At 37.0% G+C, this 17,321-nt stretch overlaps 1 protein-coding gene and 1 pseudogene across 3 annotated transcripts; one reads left to right on the top strand and one right to left on the bottom strand.

Annotated features, from left to right (window-relative positions):
* Positions 1-122: 122 nt before the first annotated feature.
* LOC137725196 (phosphoglycerate mutase-like protein 1) lies at positions 123-5,839 on the bottom strand. 3 transcript variants are annotated; one of them, XM_068463796.2, is made up of 10 exons: positions 5,661-5,839; positions 3,282-3,343; positions 3,028-3,135; positions 2,796-2,875; positions 1,706-1,868; positions 1,343-1,417; positions 1,097-1,185; positions 758-877; positions 585-629; positions 123-502 (listed from the first exon to the last, which is right to left on the bottom strand). In XM_068463796.2, exons 2-10 carry the CDS (start codon positions 3,339-3,341, stop codon positions 385-387), a joined length of 858 nt encoding a protein of 285 aa, XP_068319897.2. In that variant the 5' UTR covers positions 3,342-3,343; positions 5,661-5,839; the 3' UTR covers positions 123-384. The 3 variants fall into 3 exon arrangements, with proteins under 3 accessions (XP_068319897.2, XP_068319898.2, XP_088551019.1); XM_068463797.2 differs by having other exon boundaries at positions 3,282-3,349; positions 5,661-5,826; XM_088694893.1 differs by lacking the exon at positions 5,661-5,839 and adding an exon at positions 3,527-3,581 and having other exon boundaries at positions 3,282-3,349.
* Positions 5,840-15,760: 9,921 nt separating this feature from the next.
* On the top strand, positions 15,761-17,183 carry LOC148697118 (protein trichome birefringence-like 12 pseudogene; annotated as a pseudogene).
* Positions 17,184-17,321: the final 138 nt, after the last annotated feature.

Below are 17,321 nucleotides of genomic sequence, written 5' to 3'. Positions count from 1 at the left end.
CAAACTACCAACAGGTTCAGCTGTTTGTTTGCTGGACACCCGGTACCAACGTCTGAAATTGAAACAGGTCATTCACTACTGTCGACTGTTAAGCAACAAGGCCGAAAAACGCAAACAAAACATTGCAACCAGAATTACTCTTTTGTCTATAAAATGAGCAAATGCTCATAGTTCAAGGACTAAAACGCCGATGCCCGACCACAGGACACTGTTGTTTGTACTTGAAATAACCATTTACCATCATCAACCATACAGGTCTCATACAAAGCATCCCTGTGCTGTGATCTTTTTCATGGACAAACCAGACACTACCATTTTATGCAAGCACAATATCCGAATTTGTTCACAGCTTGTAGCATCTTCCTTTCTTTAGTGCAATTTACACTAAGTTCGGACGTTTTCTTTCCCACGGTACTTCTCATCAGCAACATCACTAGGGAGATCCGGCCCCGAAGGAATCTTTCCTGTATAATCAGTTGTTGATGAATCGGCCCCTGCCATACTGGAGAACGAACAGAAATCGTAAGAATCCTAATCAAACAGAAGGAATCCCTTTCGTAACTAACGAAAAATCACACGCTCACCTTCTGTCAACAATGATCATGGAGCGAAGCTCGCAATTTGAAAAGCTGCAATGACATAAAAGAATAAGAGTGTTAGCCTGATAACTCGGAAAACAAATGCCTAACAAGTTTGTTAACTTTAGTACTATTGAAACATCTACTAAGCTTGTGATCCTTGTAAAGAGTGCACTTACGGTTTGGACATTTCTTTTTTCATCGAAGGATGACAATCATTTCCTAGTGCGTTTAGCGTGTGAGACAAGAACCCGTTATGAGTAACAATCGCTATGTCTTTCTCTTTCCTTGTCCACAACCTGTGAAGTGACAAGAAGAAGGCACCAAACCCGTATAAGTTTGATCATAAAAGAAAACGAATAATAAAAATGTATCGATCTTATGGAGGATGAGAGCATCAAAAGGGCTGGTAAGCTTTAAAACTCGAAAGTTTATGAAACGACAAAAGATAGCAACACCAATGGAGCATGTGCTCCAGATGATAGCTTCTTGCTTCTGATGGTTACAAGATAAGCTACCAGTTCATGAATTCCAATCCCCTAGCTGCAACTTCCTCTGTCGTCTCCCTCACATCGGCCTTCCACAATATATCCTTATCAGTTTCTATCTGTAAAAACTAAAGATATTAGCATATAACAATAAAAAAATTGAAAAATATTGTATAACAATCCAAATGTAAAGCCACCAAAAGATGAAAAGCACCATAAAGTAACTTAAAACCACTAATTCCTCCCCCAGTAATTGTTAGCTATCCAACTACTTGCCAGCGAAAAATCAACCGCAGGAAATAGCAACTGATAGTCGCTGATGTTCCTCCTGTTATCACAGGGATGAACGCCCTGCAATCAGAAAATTCTGACATTATAAAATACTTGGCAAAGACAAGCCAAGTTAAGCGACGCTACACCACAAAAATGTAACTATCAAGGGACAAATCAAATAACCAAACTTGCCTAAGAAAACTTGGCTTTCTTCCATAGATATTGAAGATATACACTAGGTTAATAATGTTGAACAATTGAGGTTAAACTTGACCCACATTAAGTTGCATAGGATTCACTCACGTCCAGTTCCAATGAAAAATAAAATCAAAGAAGTCAAAATAATTTGGTTCTTAACTGACATACCAAATGTTCTCGACAAACCTCTACTGCAATGATTGGTGGACAGTTGAGACTTGAAATTGATGGGCGTTCACTATTTCCTGCATTTGCCACCATTAGAGGCAGTACGTCCGTTCTATCCTTGTAACCCTCGCCTCCAAATACTCCGACAGCCGTTTGCAGAGTCCTAATCAGTCAAACCAACTTTAATTACAGCTTAACAGAATCTAAAAATGGAAATGTTTCTCCAGGGAGGAAGAATCTTCATGAACAGATTATGCAAGTTCATCAATTGTAACTTGGCTATTGCATTAACAACGAAATTTCCCGAAAAACGAAGCTTAATTACAAAGAAACAAGTGTAATATACTTCTTTTCTTTTCAGTATCTTGGAAGAAGAAGATGATTTAAGATTTGGCTCAAATCCTATCATCTCTTCAACATAAAATAACAAAGAAAAGGTTCCGTTTGCGTAACCTCTACAACTCTAAGTACTAGTTATCATGTACTCTGTGAATTCCGAATCATAAATAAAACAAGTTATTTTCATACTTCTGTCATCTTGTAACTAGAACTCTGGGAGTTGCCATCACTGACTACCAGTATTCATGTCAGAAAGAATATAATACCCATGTCCAGGAATCATACACCAAAAATTTCTCTGAAAAGAAATAGATATGTTAGACAACTCCGAAATTGTTTCTCTATGCTAACCAAAAACCTAATAAACAAAAAATCTCTTGACAGAAAATTACAGTTTAATTTCCAAATGACCCCCCAAATTACCATATTTTCAACTCCAAAAACATAGTGTTAAGACCAAGATTCTTGAATACAAGTACAACCCAACCTTTTTGTTTCGTCTCTCCTCTCAAGCTCCCATATACACACAAGTTAGTCCAACTAACCAGATTATGCCTTTACTGTTTTTCAATTTTTTTTTCCATGAGAAAGATTCACGAAATCGATCCTTTTCTACAGTTATTTGTTTGTTGCACTCAACCTTTCAAGCGGAAAATATTTCAACAAAATATAGAGAGATTAATAAAAAGCATTATCCATGAAAGAAAAAGACAGAGAGGTAGGCTAGATTCCAGAATTATGGCATAATTACCTTAGCAAAGGAGATGTAATGACTAACTCAATCCTCTTGGAAAGCCCACATTCATGAACATGCTTACGCAAATTATCAACCTGCCACCACAGTAAGAAAACAATTCATAAATTATCTTTGATGACAATGTCTTTTACTTGTAGAAGGAAAATATTCGTTACAGGCTTCGTAGTTCTCAAAGTTTTCGTAACATAGTATCTGTATAAGAAAAAGTTGTTGATTTTCTTCCCACCTGCTGCCAGCCTAATGGAGTAAGGCATGCATCAAAATATTCAGGTTTCATGTATGCTTCGTAGTTCTTAGCTCCCTCTACATTGTGGATTCCTTGTCCATGCCTCACCTGGATGAACAGATTTGTAAAATCATGTTTCGCGAGCAAAAAGACAAGAACGAAGACAATCTTGAATGTCCCTCAAACCAAAGAAAAGTACAGCTTCAAAACAGCTACAAACTGTATGCAAATCCAAATTCAAAGTCGGTACCAACCAGGTGAAGAGTTTTGCATCGGTGCAGCGGAAACAAACTTGGACCAGAACCATTATCCATATCTGCAGCTTAACCAGTAAAAGTTACTTTAACATTAGAACAGAATGAGAGTACAATCAAAATGAGGACTTCAATCCAGTATTTGTGAAAATTATAGACATAAGTATACAGCCGCAGTTCAAGAATTTGAAGCTTGGCAACGATGAAAATAGCATGTTAAAGAAGAAATTCATGTGCATCAGTACCTCTGGCCCATGAGAAGTCCAACCATGTTGATGCACAAAATCGGCGAGGACTTTGGTACAACAGAAAGTGTGAAGTTTGTGACCTTCGCTAGGTTGCTCTGGTCATTAGTGTGGATAAGTATGTAAATGAATAGAGATAGGGAAGCAAATAACACAAGATGTATCGTGGTTCACCTCAAGTTGAGGTTACGTCCACACTGGTGTTGATTCTATTTCACCATGTAAATGAATGTTGAATATACATGGAGGCTATCGAGGCAGTGTTTGCTCTCTTTGCTATTCTGTTTGCCCCCCTCTAGTGAGTGCGAGGGAGCCCTTTTATAGAATAAGGGTTTCCTCTCTTCTTACATGAATCATGGGCTAAGTAATGAAGCCCAAATACTGAGGCCCAATATATGGTACAACAGGAGTCCCCCAGGTCTTCAGTCAAGAGAGTCTTTTGGCTGGAGACTTCAAATTCAATCCATGTGTGGGCCGAAGTGACTAGATGTCGTCTAGAACTAGTACTCGACATGAAACGGTGATTAACGTAAAGCAATACTCAGCTAAAAGTAGCACACGTTGCGAGGCTGCTCGGCTAGAGGCAATACTCGTGGCGAGGCGGTTGCTCAGCTGGAGGCAGTGCTCGTTGCGAGGCGGCTCGGCTTGTCGCGTTCTTCATTGCGAGTATGCACTCGACGTCAGCGTGAGCTCATTATGAGTTAACTCTTAACCTAGCGAAGGTCACAAATTTCACACTTTCTGTTGTACCAAAGTCCTCGCCGATTTTGTGCATCGACAAACCACAAAGTTAATAGATCTTACAATCAGCCAGTACTACAGTATAAATTTTAGTAACACGGCATGTTACTGTTTCAAAATCATCATTTGTTGCAGTTCCCGATGAGGTACTTCTTATAAGCTCATGAAAGGTCCCTCCTTCCATCAATGTGGGACTCATTCCCAACACGACAAGTCCCTCCTCCCATCAATGTGCCCATCAATGTGGGACTAATTCTCAACACGCCCCCTCATGTGAGGCGAATTTTCGAGCCTAACAAGTGGACAATACAACGGGGTGATGTGGAGCACATGTGGCTGTTTGGCTTCACACGTGGGACAACCTGCTCTGATAGCATGAAGAAAGTTGAGGTTCCACCATAAAACCAATTGGCAATATGGGAAATAGCTCAACTACTTATAAGCTCATGCAAGGTCCCTCCTCCCATCAATGTGGGACTCATTCTCAACAACACCCAAATCTCCGAGAACCATCTCTTTTCAAATTCATCGTTTGCTTATAGTGAAGACTTCGGGGAAAAAATTGTAGTTACTAGGATGCATTCATGACTTGACATATTCTTCCTAGGAGTAAATTACCTACAACAGAAGCCTGTCACAGTACAAGCAGAGTCTATGGAAGCGAAGTGCTATACAACAGTGTATTGTTAAGAATCAGTTATTAGCACCAACCAAAGTGCATTTTATCAGATATCATGATTCATGAACTAGTTCTGTACATTTTCAAGCATTGGGTGATATCACCATCCAAAGCGCAAACCATAAACTATCATCGACAACTCAATCCACTGACAAACGCAGATGTTTATGCGAAAAACTTTGAAACTGTAATTTTGTCTGCCTCTATAGTGATTGGGTTAAAAATAATTGAACATAAAACAAATGAGAATGGACCTCTGGAAGCAAAAGCAATCCGTGTCCCTCAGTTGCTTAAACAATCGTGAGCACTGGATTTCAACCAGAAAAAAGAAAAAAAGAAGGCAAATTTAAGAGTTTAACCCAGTCACTTAAAAACAAAAAAGTGATCAGCATTCCCCAACGAGATGATCCAAAACCAAAATCATTCATGCAGTTTGATTGGAGCATTATAATACATAAAATGATAACACACTTGATGATGTAATTCTAATAAAGCCAGGATCTTACCATCCAAATTCACAAATCAAAGATACCAAACGACCATCTAAGATGCTATTATCCAAATCATATTATATATCCAAAAATGCAGGAAGTAAGAAATCTGAGATATTAAAACAAACCCATGTTGAAGAATTCACCAAAAATAAACTGCAAGTTAAGGAATTGGAAATATAAACTAAGAATATGAGCATAGATTGGAGATGGAAGAGTTTACCAGGGCAGGGACAGACACAGAATATACGCAAACTGCAAAGGGATGGTGATATCCGGGCGGTGGGGGAAGAGAGGAATGTTAAAGAGGAGGAGCTGTGATGGTGATATCTCTACTCCAAGTGAGAGACTGACTGACTGACCGTCTGGACCTCCCAATTTTTTGGTTTGACTTTTATGCATGTTTTCGTCTCTCGTGTAGATTGTGTGGACCATAAAACTGGAGGCTATTGTTTTTTTTTTTTTTTTTTTTTTTCTTTTTTCTTTTTGTATTTACGACGAGGCTTTCCGAAACACAAAATTATTCTTATCTGCTTCATAAATCTTAAATTGGTCATTTATCAGGTAATATGATCTGACCCGTTACCTATTAAGAAAAATATATTTTAAATCAATAAAAATGAAAATGAAAAACATAATTTGACCCAAAAAAATGCAAAACATAATACTAAATTTCGGAGTGGACCCCTTCATGAAAGTTGTAAAACTTGTCATTACGAGTGATTACATTTTTCACACTTCTACAATAATTATTATTAATTTTGCACTCAAATAAAAACCTCCGTTCATGAGATTTGGAGGGTTTTAAAAATATAAATGACCATGTAACCATCGTCTAAGTGTTCAGGATGCAATTATGAACGTTTATTATGCTTTCACATCTTTCAAACTTATACATTAATGATTATGAATTTTATTTATTTTGAACTCCCTTAAAAATACCATTCATGAGAGTTTGTATGGTTTTAAAAATTCAAACGATCATATACCCATCCTCAAAGCATAGAGGATGCGACTACGAGCGTTTGCATATTTTTTCACATTTTTCGCACATGTAAATTAATTATTATAATTTTTTTAATGTGTTTGGTATTTTGAAATTACTTGATATTTTTATTTTTAATGTGTTTTATGATTTTTAATCTCAATCTTTGCCTATAATATCCTATAAAAATAAATAAATAAATAAAACTTAAATTTTAAAATTTATATACAATAATAATTAATAAACAATATATACATATTCATTATATCTATTGGATTTTATAGTAAGTTTTTTTAGTAGTTTCAAAAACTAAAATCATCAAAATAACTTTTTCCTTATTGTGTTGAAATAGGATACTCGCGTGTCACTCTCGTGTAAACCTGTTAAGGACCCGTTATTAACAGGTTATTATTGTGTGACCCGATAATGACCTGATTAGTTATCGTGTTGACCCGAAACTTGTTATTTTCGTGTTGTTTACGTGTCGTGTTAATGGGTCGTGTAAGAAATTGCCAGGTCTATATATGCATGCACACATACATTAAATATAACATTATTGGTACATTATGTATCTTAACTTGTGTACGTTATGTATTTGGTACGTTACGTATCTTCACTTGGGTTCGTATTAGTATTTTAGTACACTAAAAGACTAATTGTGGTACATTATGTATTTTTTTATTTGATATATATCAAGCTACTTGTACGTTTTATTATCCTAATTTTGATATGTACAAAGCTAATAGTACGGATGTGTAACCCTAAGAATGGATATAACTTTTTCATATATAAAGAAATGTTCTGTTTTTCTACATTTAAGTAGGTCTATAGAGACGCCTTTGCACAAATGCGCTCTTTTGAAAGCCAATCTCTGTGGCAAGAACCTTTCCTCACCCAGAAGCCTTCAATAAAGGCCACTTGAGAAGCCTTGTTGTTGTTGTTATTATTTTTTTATTTTTAACAAATGAGTATTATCTACAGGAGGGGTGAGCTTAGTCTTACGATGAATTAACAATAATGTTGTTCAAACTCGTTTTTGGCGAGAATCAAACCTAAGACCTCTCTTACAAATGAAGAGTACTAAATGACTAGAAGCCTTGTTGTTGTATCTTTTTTTTTTTTTCACTTCTTCTTCTCAAAAATAGAAACAAAGACAAGGGGTGGGGAAAAAAAAAGGAATATTCCAATCCGAACCGAAAAAATACCAAACCGAAACTTCCGAAAATTTCAGTACCCAATACCGAACCGATCTTGAACTTTCGGTATGAGAATCAGTCTCACATTTTCATTATTTCGGTAATCTCGAACCGAACCGAAATAAAAAATATATATTATTTAATTTTAAATATATATTTGGAATTGTAACAGTCGTCGAATTTGGTTGATGTTGAATACAAATCAAACCCTCAGAAACTCTGTCACTTTCTCTCTCCGTCTCTCGACTTGACCTCACCTCACCACCCTCCTCGCCGATTTCTCTCTCCGTCTTCGAATCCGGCCACACCCACATCACACAAGTGACTCACCTCTCTCTCGACTGACCTATCACCTCTCTAATCTTTCTTTCTCGACTTCTCATCCCTCAAACCCTCACTGTTTAGGAGCCTTCCTTCACGGCACAGAGGCAAAGCCACGGCCACCAGCACCGCTTACCTCTCTGATCTTTCTCTCTTGACTTTTTCATCCAAATTCCAGTGCACTGTGCACTGATTCTCCCCCAAATCAAGTAAATTTTGGAATTAATTTAGGGTTTGAATTCTAGATTAGGGTTTGTGAAAATTAGCACTTGGAACTAATATGGAGGTAGAAGATATGTAATGGCTGTTTTCATAAGAAATAAAGTAATTTCCATTGGTTGTTGCCTCGAACATTTACACTTCATTCTTATTGTCTTTCATTTTGAATTTGTCACAAATTTGCTAGACGTTAGAGCTCATAAATAATCATTCTACCGTTCTTATAGGCCTTAACTTTAGCAAAGAAAGCATTGTTGGTTGAATGTTTTTCTCAACTAGTTTCTGGGGTCTTTAACATTGCCTCTGAGGATTTAGAGGTAAGCATTTTGCATTGCTTTATTAGTGGTGTTGTTGTTTTCAACTTTTCATATGTTGGTCTAGAAAGAATATGCAATTTCCTAGTCTTTTATGTTATTATAATTGCTTTGGCACTAACATGATGATGTTGTATAACAGTGGATGTCCACTCAAATAATTAAATAATGGGCAAGTTGCCCTTCCACTATCTGCTGAAGCTTGCTTCATACGACTCCTGCTTTCTATATAAATACAACACCCCACACAACACAAATGAGATAGATAGAAGCCACAAGGCTCACAGAAGAGGAAGAGAGAAAAGAAAAGAAAAGGAAGAGAGATATGAATGAGAGGAGAAGAAGAGGAAGATAGATATGAATGAGAGGAGAAGAAGAGAGGGGATAATAGAGAGTTATTTTGTACTCTTATTATTCTAAATTATAATGGAAGCACCACTGCTGCTCCAAGAACGTACTCCAATCATACTGACTGTAGAGGAATCTCGTAAATTTTGTGTCTTGTTTCTTTTATTCCACTGCACTTATCATCGATTTTACAACACATTATCAGCACGAGAAGCTCGTGTCAGTGGAAAACACAACTTCCTGCGCCACCTACGACGACTCATTTTTCAAATCCCCAATCAAGTGGGAGGCCATGGGGCTTCTTATGTTCAATCTATGTTCAAAGGAGAGAAGCTTCAATTTCCACTCGTGAGACTGAGCGAGACAAGGAAGCGCAATACGACTCTTCATGATGAAGCGCCTTAACGCATCCTGGCACTTGTTTCTCAACACCGTATTTCTCGACAACTTGTATTTGTAAATAAAAAAGACTACTCATTCTGTCTAGTAATTCCTTATGGCATTAGGGACCTTCTTTCAGGTCAATTTCATGTTTTTTGGTACTCGGGAAATTTCTGGCTTCGGTGCATCACTGGATGGAGCTACTAATTCTCAGTCTCCAAATTTTCACCACCCTCAGGAAGGTCAGCTGCAAGCACAGAACTACGGAGGTGTAGGGGCAGCGATGAACCAAGCTCCAAGTCAAGGTTCTGAGCATGAGTAGATTGGGTGGTGCAGTTGTTGTTGTTGATATGTCCTCTGAGGACACCACGGAACAAGGAAGGCGAGACTGATGAGAAACAAAGAAAGTGCTCAACTTTCTAAGCAGAGGAAGAATAAGTATTATGTGGAGGAGATGGAGGATAAGGCAAAAGCAATGGGACCTTTTGAAAACATAAAATAAATAAAAGCTGGTGCTTTAGCACCATATGAAAAAAAAAAAAAAAAAAAAAAAAAGGTATAAAGCAAAGGAATTGTACAACATGTGAGAAAAGGTTTTGAAACTTGGTGCCGACAGAAAAAAAATTTAATTAACATATAAAAAGGACAAAAGGAAGTGAAAAAAATAATAATAAAAGGTTATGATACTTTTTATGTGAATGGTGTTGGTTTAAAACACTTTCACAAGTTCTATTTACTTTAAAACAATTTATTTATCATGGACGGTTTTACTGCCTACTGCTTTAAGTTTTGATTTATGTGAATAGTGCTGAATTAAAGCTCTTGTCACAAGCTTTATTTACTTAAATGCAATTTATTTACTATGGCTGGAATTACCGTCTATTGCTTTAATTTATTTATTGTACTTATCTTTTGATACGATGAGTATATATATGACTCGAAGTTCCTTGACCAAATCAGAACCTGCAGTTTCTTGATCCTCATCATATAAAAATGATTGGACCTGAAGTTCCATCATACAAAAAGATCGGGCATGAAGTCCCTTCATCCTCAAGATCAGGATATGAAATTCCTTGATGAGTACAGTAAGTTTGAAGTGCCGCAGTGCCGTAACTTAATTGTAATAAAAGCCATAAGAGTCTCAGTTTACAGACTATTAAATAAGGACCAGAAGTTCCTTATATCCATACTCAAAATGGTTTAGCAGAAATATTTATTAAGCGGATGAATTTGATTACCTGCGCTCTGCTCATGAAAATGAAATTGCCAAGTTTCTACATAGAGACATGTCATTTTACATGATGTAATATTAATTCGGTTGAGACCTGTTGCCAACCATCAATATTTCTCAGTACAACTCGTGTTTGGGCATTAGCCAAACATTACACATTTACGAGTTTTTGGTTGTATTATCTTTGTACCTATTGCACTGCCACAACGTACTGAAGTGAGGCATCATCGCGAATTGGGCATTGACATTGGACACCATCTATCATTCAATATTTGGAACCCTTGACTGAGGATATGTTTACCGCGTGGTTTGCAGATTGTCATTTTGATAAAACAATTTCCCCGCCGTTAGGGGGAGAAAATAACTTCATTCTAGAAGAACGATGAGAAAATATCATTCCAGAAGAATGATGAGAAAAGACCATTCCAGAAGAACGTGTCTTATTTTGATTCACGAAGCGATCGATGAGAAAATGAAGTAAGAATAATTGAATGATACCACGAAAGTGATGAAATCACATATACTTGCTGCAAATATGCCTACAAGAATTGATGTTCCTGTTGGACAAAATAATGATGCAGTAAATGATTTATCTGTTGCACGCCTGAAGCGTGGCAGACCCTCAGACTTAAAATGTTCAGTCCTTCAAAAGAAGAAAAATATGACACTACTGAACTATTGCATTCCCGACGCATAACTACAACATGCCAGAAGCATGATAGTCGCTGCATGGATACACGTCCCAGAAAAGACAATCCGTGGACATGGGAATGTTGATGTTTCATGCATGAAGCATGATAGACATATTGGTTCCAATGACTTAACTCCTGGAAAAGGAGATTACAATCCAAGCTCTATAACGCTCAAGAGGGGGTTATGATTCGCATTCTCTAGACTGCGACTATCCTGGAAGAGATAGTGTAATGCCTTGAAGAGGCAATGGATATCCAAAAAAATGAAAAATTTTTATGCATGCGCATACACTTGAGAATATGGGATCACAGATTGATGATAACCAATGGTAATTTTAGTTTTTACAAGTAGCTACTAAATTCATCAATGAACTGTGTTGATATTGAGTCCCGTTCTTTTTCCGTCAACAAAATTATTGGCCAAAATGGAGAAAGGCAATTCCATTACAATTTTGTAAGAACGTGGAAAAATGAACCTATATACTTGAATACAATACAAATAGCCAAAAGATGTTGAACCTAGAAGGTTACATAAGGGCATTTGTAATACCGTGAAATACACTCACATGATATGACACAAGGTTGTAAAGGAGTTCATATGAATGGAGAATTATATACAAAGGGTTGTACGTCGCCCACATCATATTTCCACAAGTAAATCCCTTAAGTATACATGGGTGAAAATTGCTCTGTATAAATTCTGAAGGAAAATGTGTCATGAAGTGTAGAAAATCCCTGAAGGATTCATATTGCTTGAAGAAAGCCCTAAAGGGTAAAGCGTAAAAAAATGTACTCAATACCAATAAATGGTAAAAATTGCCTTAGTGAGTACTTTCATTATGATATTGTTGCAACATACTAAAATCTCTTGCAATAGTTGATGATATTAAATTGAAACTCCCGAAGAGTCTAGAAAGAGTATAAAGTGTTGAGAGAAATATTGTCTCGAACTGCAGATCGAACAATATGCCAACATGAATCTTATCCATGATGTTTATGATATTAAAAAATCGTATGGATTGAAGATTATGAGTTGAATACTCAAATGATGTAGACACTAAGAATGATCATTTATCTTCGTGAGGGTAAAGATAAATTGATATTTGGTCCAGAAGTACCACATCTTAGTGAAGTATATGCTTTATTGTATTTGGAACAATACATTGAATGAAATAAAGCTTATATATTGATATCTTCGAGAAATTACAGACATATACATACACATGAGTTAAAACAAACAAACAGGATGGAGCCTTCACAAAGGTTGCTCATGTGAAGCCTCAATACTTGGCAATACCCCAGAAAGGAGAGGCACTGGAAATTGATCATGTGGCACCCCAGTACTCGGCAAAACACCAGAAGGGGAAGGCATCAATTGCCTTTGGAATCTAGCCACGAATCTTTGGTGATCATTTTGAATCCGACTTTTGGATTCTTGAAGCTGGTCAAGCTTTCTTTTCATGCTCGTCAAGTAATTATTTGCAAGCACATGTAACACTCTATTCTTGTGCTTGAGCCCTTCAATATCTTGTTTAAGACTTGCCACCTCAACCATCAATGATTCAACTTGGTAAGTTCGAGCAAGTAGGCGTTAGACCATATTGGAAACAGAGCCTGCACACTGAACACTGAGAGCCAAGGACTCTAGAACGGCTGACTCATTAGACCGTTTTGAAAGGATTCTGTTATCTTTTGGAGTGAGAAGATTCCTAGCTACCACTAGCAGTAATGTTATTCTTTATCACATAGTCCTCAACCGTAAAAGGACCATTAGAAGATAAGGACGGGCGCTATATATTATCCTGACGTTGTTCGTCTATATCATTCCTAAGACTCAAATCTAAGCAAATGTTAGATGGGCAAGCTATTTTCAGAAATGATGAAGGAAAAAATAAGGTCAAATAAAATCTCAGAAGTGCAAGAAGGGGAAAATTTTTACAGGCAGCAACTTTCTAAGCATACTCTTGAACACAATTGATGTCTGTATAAAAGAAGAGGCAACAAAACCACTTGTTTAGAGATCAAAGAGGCATCGCTCTCCGAATTTCAAAAGCCAGATTTTCCTGAATAAAGTTCGTTGGCATTTTTCAGAAGCAATCTCAGCTTTTCGGATATCGCGTGCAACTTTGTCAAAGATCTCTGACAAAGTTGAAAACGCGTAAATCTTACTGTTCTAATTACACCACAGTTGCTGACAAGAGTAAATTCATAGCACCACTACTTACTATTGAAAAATCTCTATATATGTCGACCTTTGTTCTCCATAACAAGGCAGACTTGCAAGAATACCTAACTCTTCCTCATCTCCGAGAATGCATCTTCAACAAAGCATCTCGAAATACCCAGTTTTCTTCCTTTTCGAGAATACCTCTTCAAAACCAGTCACACCAGAGCAAGATTATCTCATATCATCAAGAACGAGAGCAATAGTATCTCATATCATGCAATCTCCATGTCCTTTCCTTTGTCCTTGTTCTTACCTGCAAAGATAAAGATAAAGAAAGCAATATGTCAGAACTTCCACTCAAACTTTCGGTAAGGAACCGACTGCTTGGAACCTTTCATGATTGCTTACCTAGAATTGCTTTCGAGTACTCATCTTCAACTGTTGATGGAGCTGGGTCTTAAGTCATCAACACTGCAGAATAATTGGCCCGTTGTTGGCTCTTTACACTGAAGCTGCCACGCATGGATGAGTTACCAAGAAGTGAATGACCATTCAAATGCAAGGTTTGTATTCCACTCCTGCATCAGTGAACAAATACTACAAGAGAATATGACACACATGCATGGGGGAAAACTAGGGAAAATACCACTTCTGCAAGGGGAACAGATAAGGCAAGTGAAAATGATACATTGAAGCATGTGGAGACAAACGCAACAAACACGTGCTGATTCATCCCCGAGAAAGATCACTTGCCACATAAAGCTCCTCATGGTCCAATTTCATTCAAGATAGAGCCTAGATGACCCTTGAAGAAATCACAAGTCCGATTCAAGATCAAGTGTCCACCACCCTTGAATCAAATTTAGCTCCAAATAAAAGTAGTAAATTCAGACCTTTGGAGGAAGTCTAGCAGAAGGCCCTCCAACCCAGTTCAAGAACAAGCATGTGGAAAGTTAACAACAAGTAAAACACCTCTTTTGGCAACTCTTCTCGCTAAGAGACTGAAGCAGAATGATCAACTATCAGCCTAAATGATTTGAAATCAGGGGGAGATACTCATCAGGGGGAGCATCCAAAAACAGATCAAGATTTTAACGAGTCACCGGAAAACTTGTGGCCATCCAAGGGGGAATGTTGTATAACAGTGGATGTCCATTCAAATAATTAAATAATGGGCAAGTTGCCCTTCCACTGTCTGCTGAAGCTTGCTTCATACGACTCCTGCTTTCTATATAAATACAACACCCCACACAACACAAATGAGATAGATAGAAGCCACAAGGCTCACAGAAGAGGAAGAGAGAAAAGAAAAGAAGAGGAAAAGAGATATGAATGAGAGGAGAAGAAGAGGAAGACAGAAAAAAAAGGAAGAGGAGATGGGATAATAGAGAGAGAGTTATTTTGTACTCTTATTATTCTAAATTATAATGGACGCACCATTGTTGCTTCGATGACGTACTCTAGTCACACTGACTGTAGAGAAACCTCATAAATTTTGTGTCTTATTTCTTTTGTTCCACTGCACACATCATCGATTTTACAACAAATGAGTCTTTTTAAGAACATTATCAAGCATGGATCTTTGATTTAGTGAGTGGAAACCATAATGGTTCATTTACCTTGATTTATGGTTGCTTTTAATCTTTGTAATGGACTTGAGATATAATATTTCTGTTTCTGGTGTATTCCTTCTCCACTGCTTGATGCATCTTATTCATTTTGTGTTTAATAAAAAAGTTTGATTCTTTTCAAAACCTTCAAGATTTTGAACTTGGTAGCATTGTTTAAGAGCTTAATCAACCCTTGTTAATGTTGATGGAAATTGGAAACATAATGATCTATTATGGAAGTATTCTTTTACTAAACTGTTTGACACATAAAAATGCTCTCTTCTCACAATCACATCTTTTGTTCTCTTAATAGAATGTATGGCAACATAAGCATTTTATGTTAAGAAACTATATATGAATCAAAACTATCGATGAAGTTAAGTCTTATCTGAATGTGTATTACAACTTCAATAGGGCAACATATAAATTTGACAAAAACACAGTACACATGATCAAGTTTGCTACATAAACAAAAGATACGATAAAATTAGCTTAACGTCGATTGGGAAATGATTGCACATATTGGTATATATGAAGTTAAAGGCTCAAAATAAATTGCATTAGTGGCTCAAAATAGATTGCACAAACGCACATATGACATATTTGTATGTATGACAGATTGGTATTAATGAAATTGGGTTGACAATTTCAATATAAAAGGCTAAATTTTAGCCCATAAGCCCAATATGTCAAGTTTTAGCCCAATAGCCCAAAAGCCCAAAACTATTTCAGGATTCCTAATATGTCCTAAAATCCCGAAACTATTTCTGGATTCTCGAAATTTGGGATTTCCGAAAATTTAGTTTGAGATCGGTCTTGAAATTAGGATTCCCAAAAACTTTGTTTTGGGAATCGAGACATGGTTTTTCGGTTTGGTTTCCCGTACCGAACCAACTTTACAACAGACAAATGCTTGTCCATAATAGGATCCAAGCTCCTCTCTCCCCTCTTCCCATGGCTCATTCTACTAACCCTATTCCTCATTTTCCTCTACTCCTATTCCTCCCCTTCCACACACCCTTTCTACCAACCTTTATCTCCAAAAGAATCCCCATTTTCCCCTTCTGCAATTTCTTCAAAGGCCATTGAGTCCACGACCCCAACCGCAAACCCATGTATGATGAGACCTACTTAGGAACTGCCTGGGGAACAAGAGGGAAAACATGGGAATCATTAACTCTTGGAAATGGGTCCCTCAAGATGCGTTTTGCATCAGATCAACCCGACTCGATTTCTGGGTCGAATGAGGAACATGAATGCTGGGTTCGTCAGGGACTCACTGAATGAGAATTTTTTGGTGTCGTTTCTATGCATTCTGAAAGTGGCTGATGTAGGTGCTAAGAAGTGGAAGAGGAAAAGGGTTTGGAGATGAGCTTATTTTCCTAACGTCAATTTTACGGTAAGGTATCATCGGGCAGTGCTGCTCACCAAATATGAGTAAGATTTCATGAGATTGTTTTGTTTTTGCTATTTTGTTTGATTTATGAGCATGCATTACGCCCTGCATTTATCTTTTTAACTTTCTACGATTGTGAAATTTGATTGGATTGTGAATTTGTTATTGTAAACCAGATTGATGATTGGTCTAGTCTATGAGAAGAATGCAACTTTTGTGTTACATTACACATTTTTGGACATTTGTTGGCACTGTCATTAAGAGTTGTCGGGATATAACTGTGAGCTACTTAATTTTGTATGTGGAACACATGCCAATGAAGTCATTGGAACTTTGATTTATTCTTGCTTAAGGGGAACCGGTGGTAGTTTTAGTATTTCCCTAAACTGGAATTTAATCTGGAATACTGTTAACTGTCTCTTTTTTCTGAGTTTCATTTTCATGCAAGTGAGTTATGAAAATGGAAACCTTACATGCTCATAGTTGATTAAATCAAGGTGGTAGCCAAAACAGGTGGCATGTGGGGATCAAGATGGATTGAAGGGAATGTATTGAGTAGATGTTGATATTCCAGCCAATGATTGGGCCAACATTTCTGATTTTTGTGATGTCCTAGTTTTCAATACAGGGCACTGGTATTACTTTTCTCTTTCTGCTAAATCACCAAAGCTGTTGATTAACGAATTGATTGATTTATTTCTATCTTTTTTAAAGTTGTGGCATGTCTGAAGAGTTTTGACAATAAGGGTCTTAAGATCTAATTTCCCTAATGTCATGTTTTGTATGGTCCTCTTTAGTAGTCTGTTTCATTGATGAAATGGCCCATTCGGTCCCTAATCATCAATGTGATTTTATTGATTAATCAATGACCGGAAAAGTTTGTGAACATGGAGATAAATTAATTTCTTTTTTTAACACACACACACACACGGATAGAAAGAAGGGTTACAGTCTGGTTTTTGAAAGTAACAGAAATAATTAAAAGTAATTGAAAAACTTTTAAAAAGCAAATCATAAAGCTCAC

This window comes from Pyrus communis, chromosome 5, assembly GCF_041283825.1.
Source record: "Pyrus communis isolate YQ-2024b chromosome 5, ASM4128382v1, whole genome shotgun sequence".
In the NCBI taxonomy this organism is placed as follows: domain Eukaryota; kingdom Viridiplantae; phylum Streptophyta; class Magnoliopsida; order Rosales; family Rosaceae; genus Pyrus; species Pyrus communis.
The sequence above is the reverse complement of the archived record's forward strand: the minus strand, read 5'-3'. Positions and strand labels throughout refer to the sequence as shown.

Coding starts and splice junctions, on each gene's coding strand:
- LOC137725196 (XM_068463796.2), bottom strand. CDS start 3,341: ATGGATAATGGTTCTGGTCCAAGTTTGTTTCCGCTGCACCGATGCAAA. Junction 3,136..3,281: donor GATGCAAAACTCTTCACCTG/GTTGGTACCGAC, acceptor CTGTTCATCCAG/GTGAGGCATGGACAAGGAAT. Junction 1,869..2,795: donor ATTACATCTCCTTTGCTAAG/GTAATTATGCCA, acceptor TTGACTGATTAG/GACTCTGCAAACGGCTGTCG.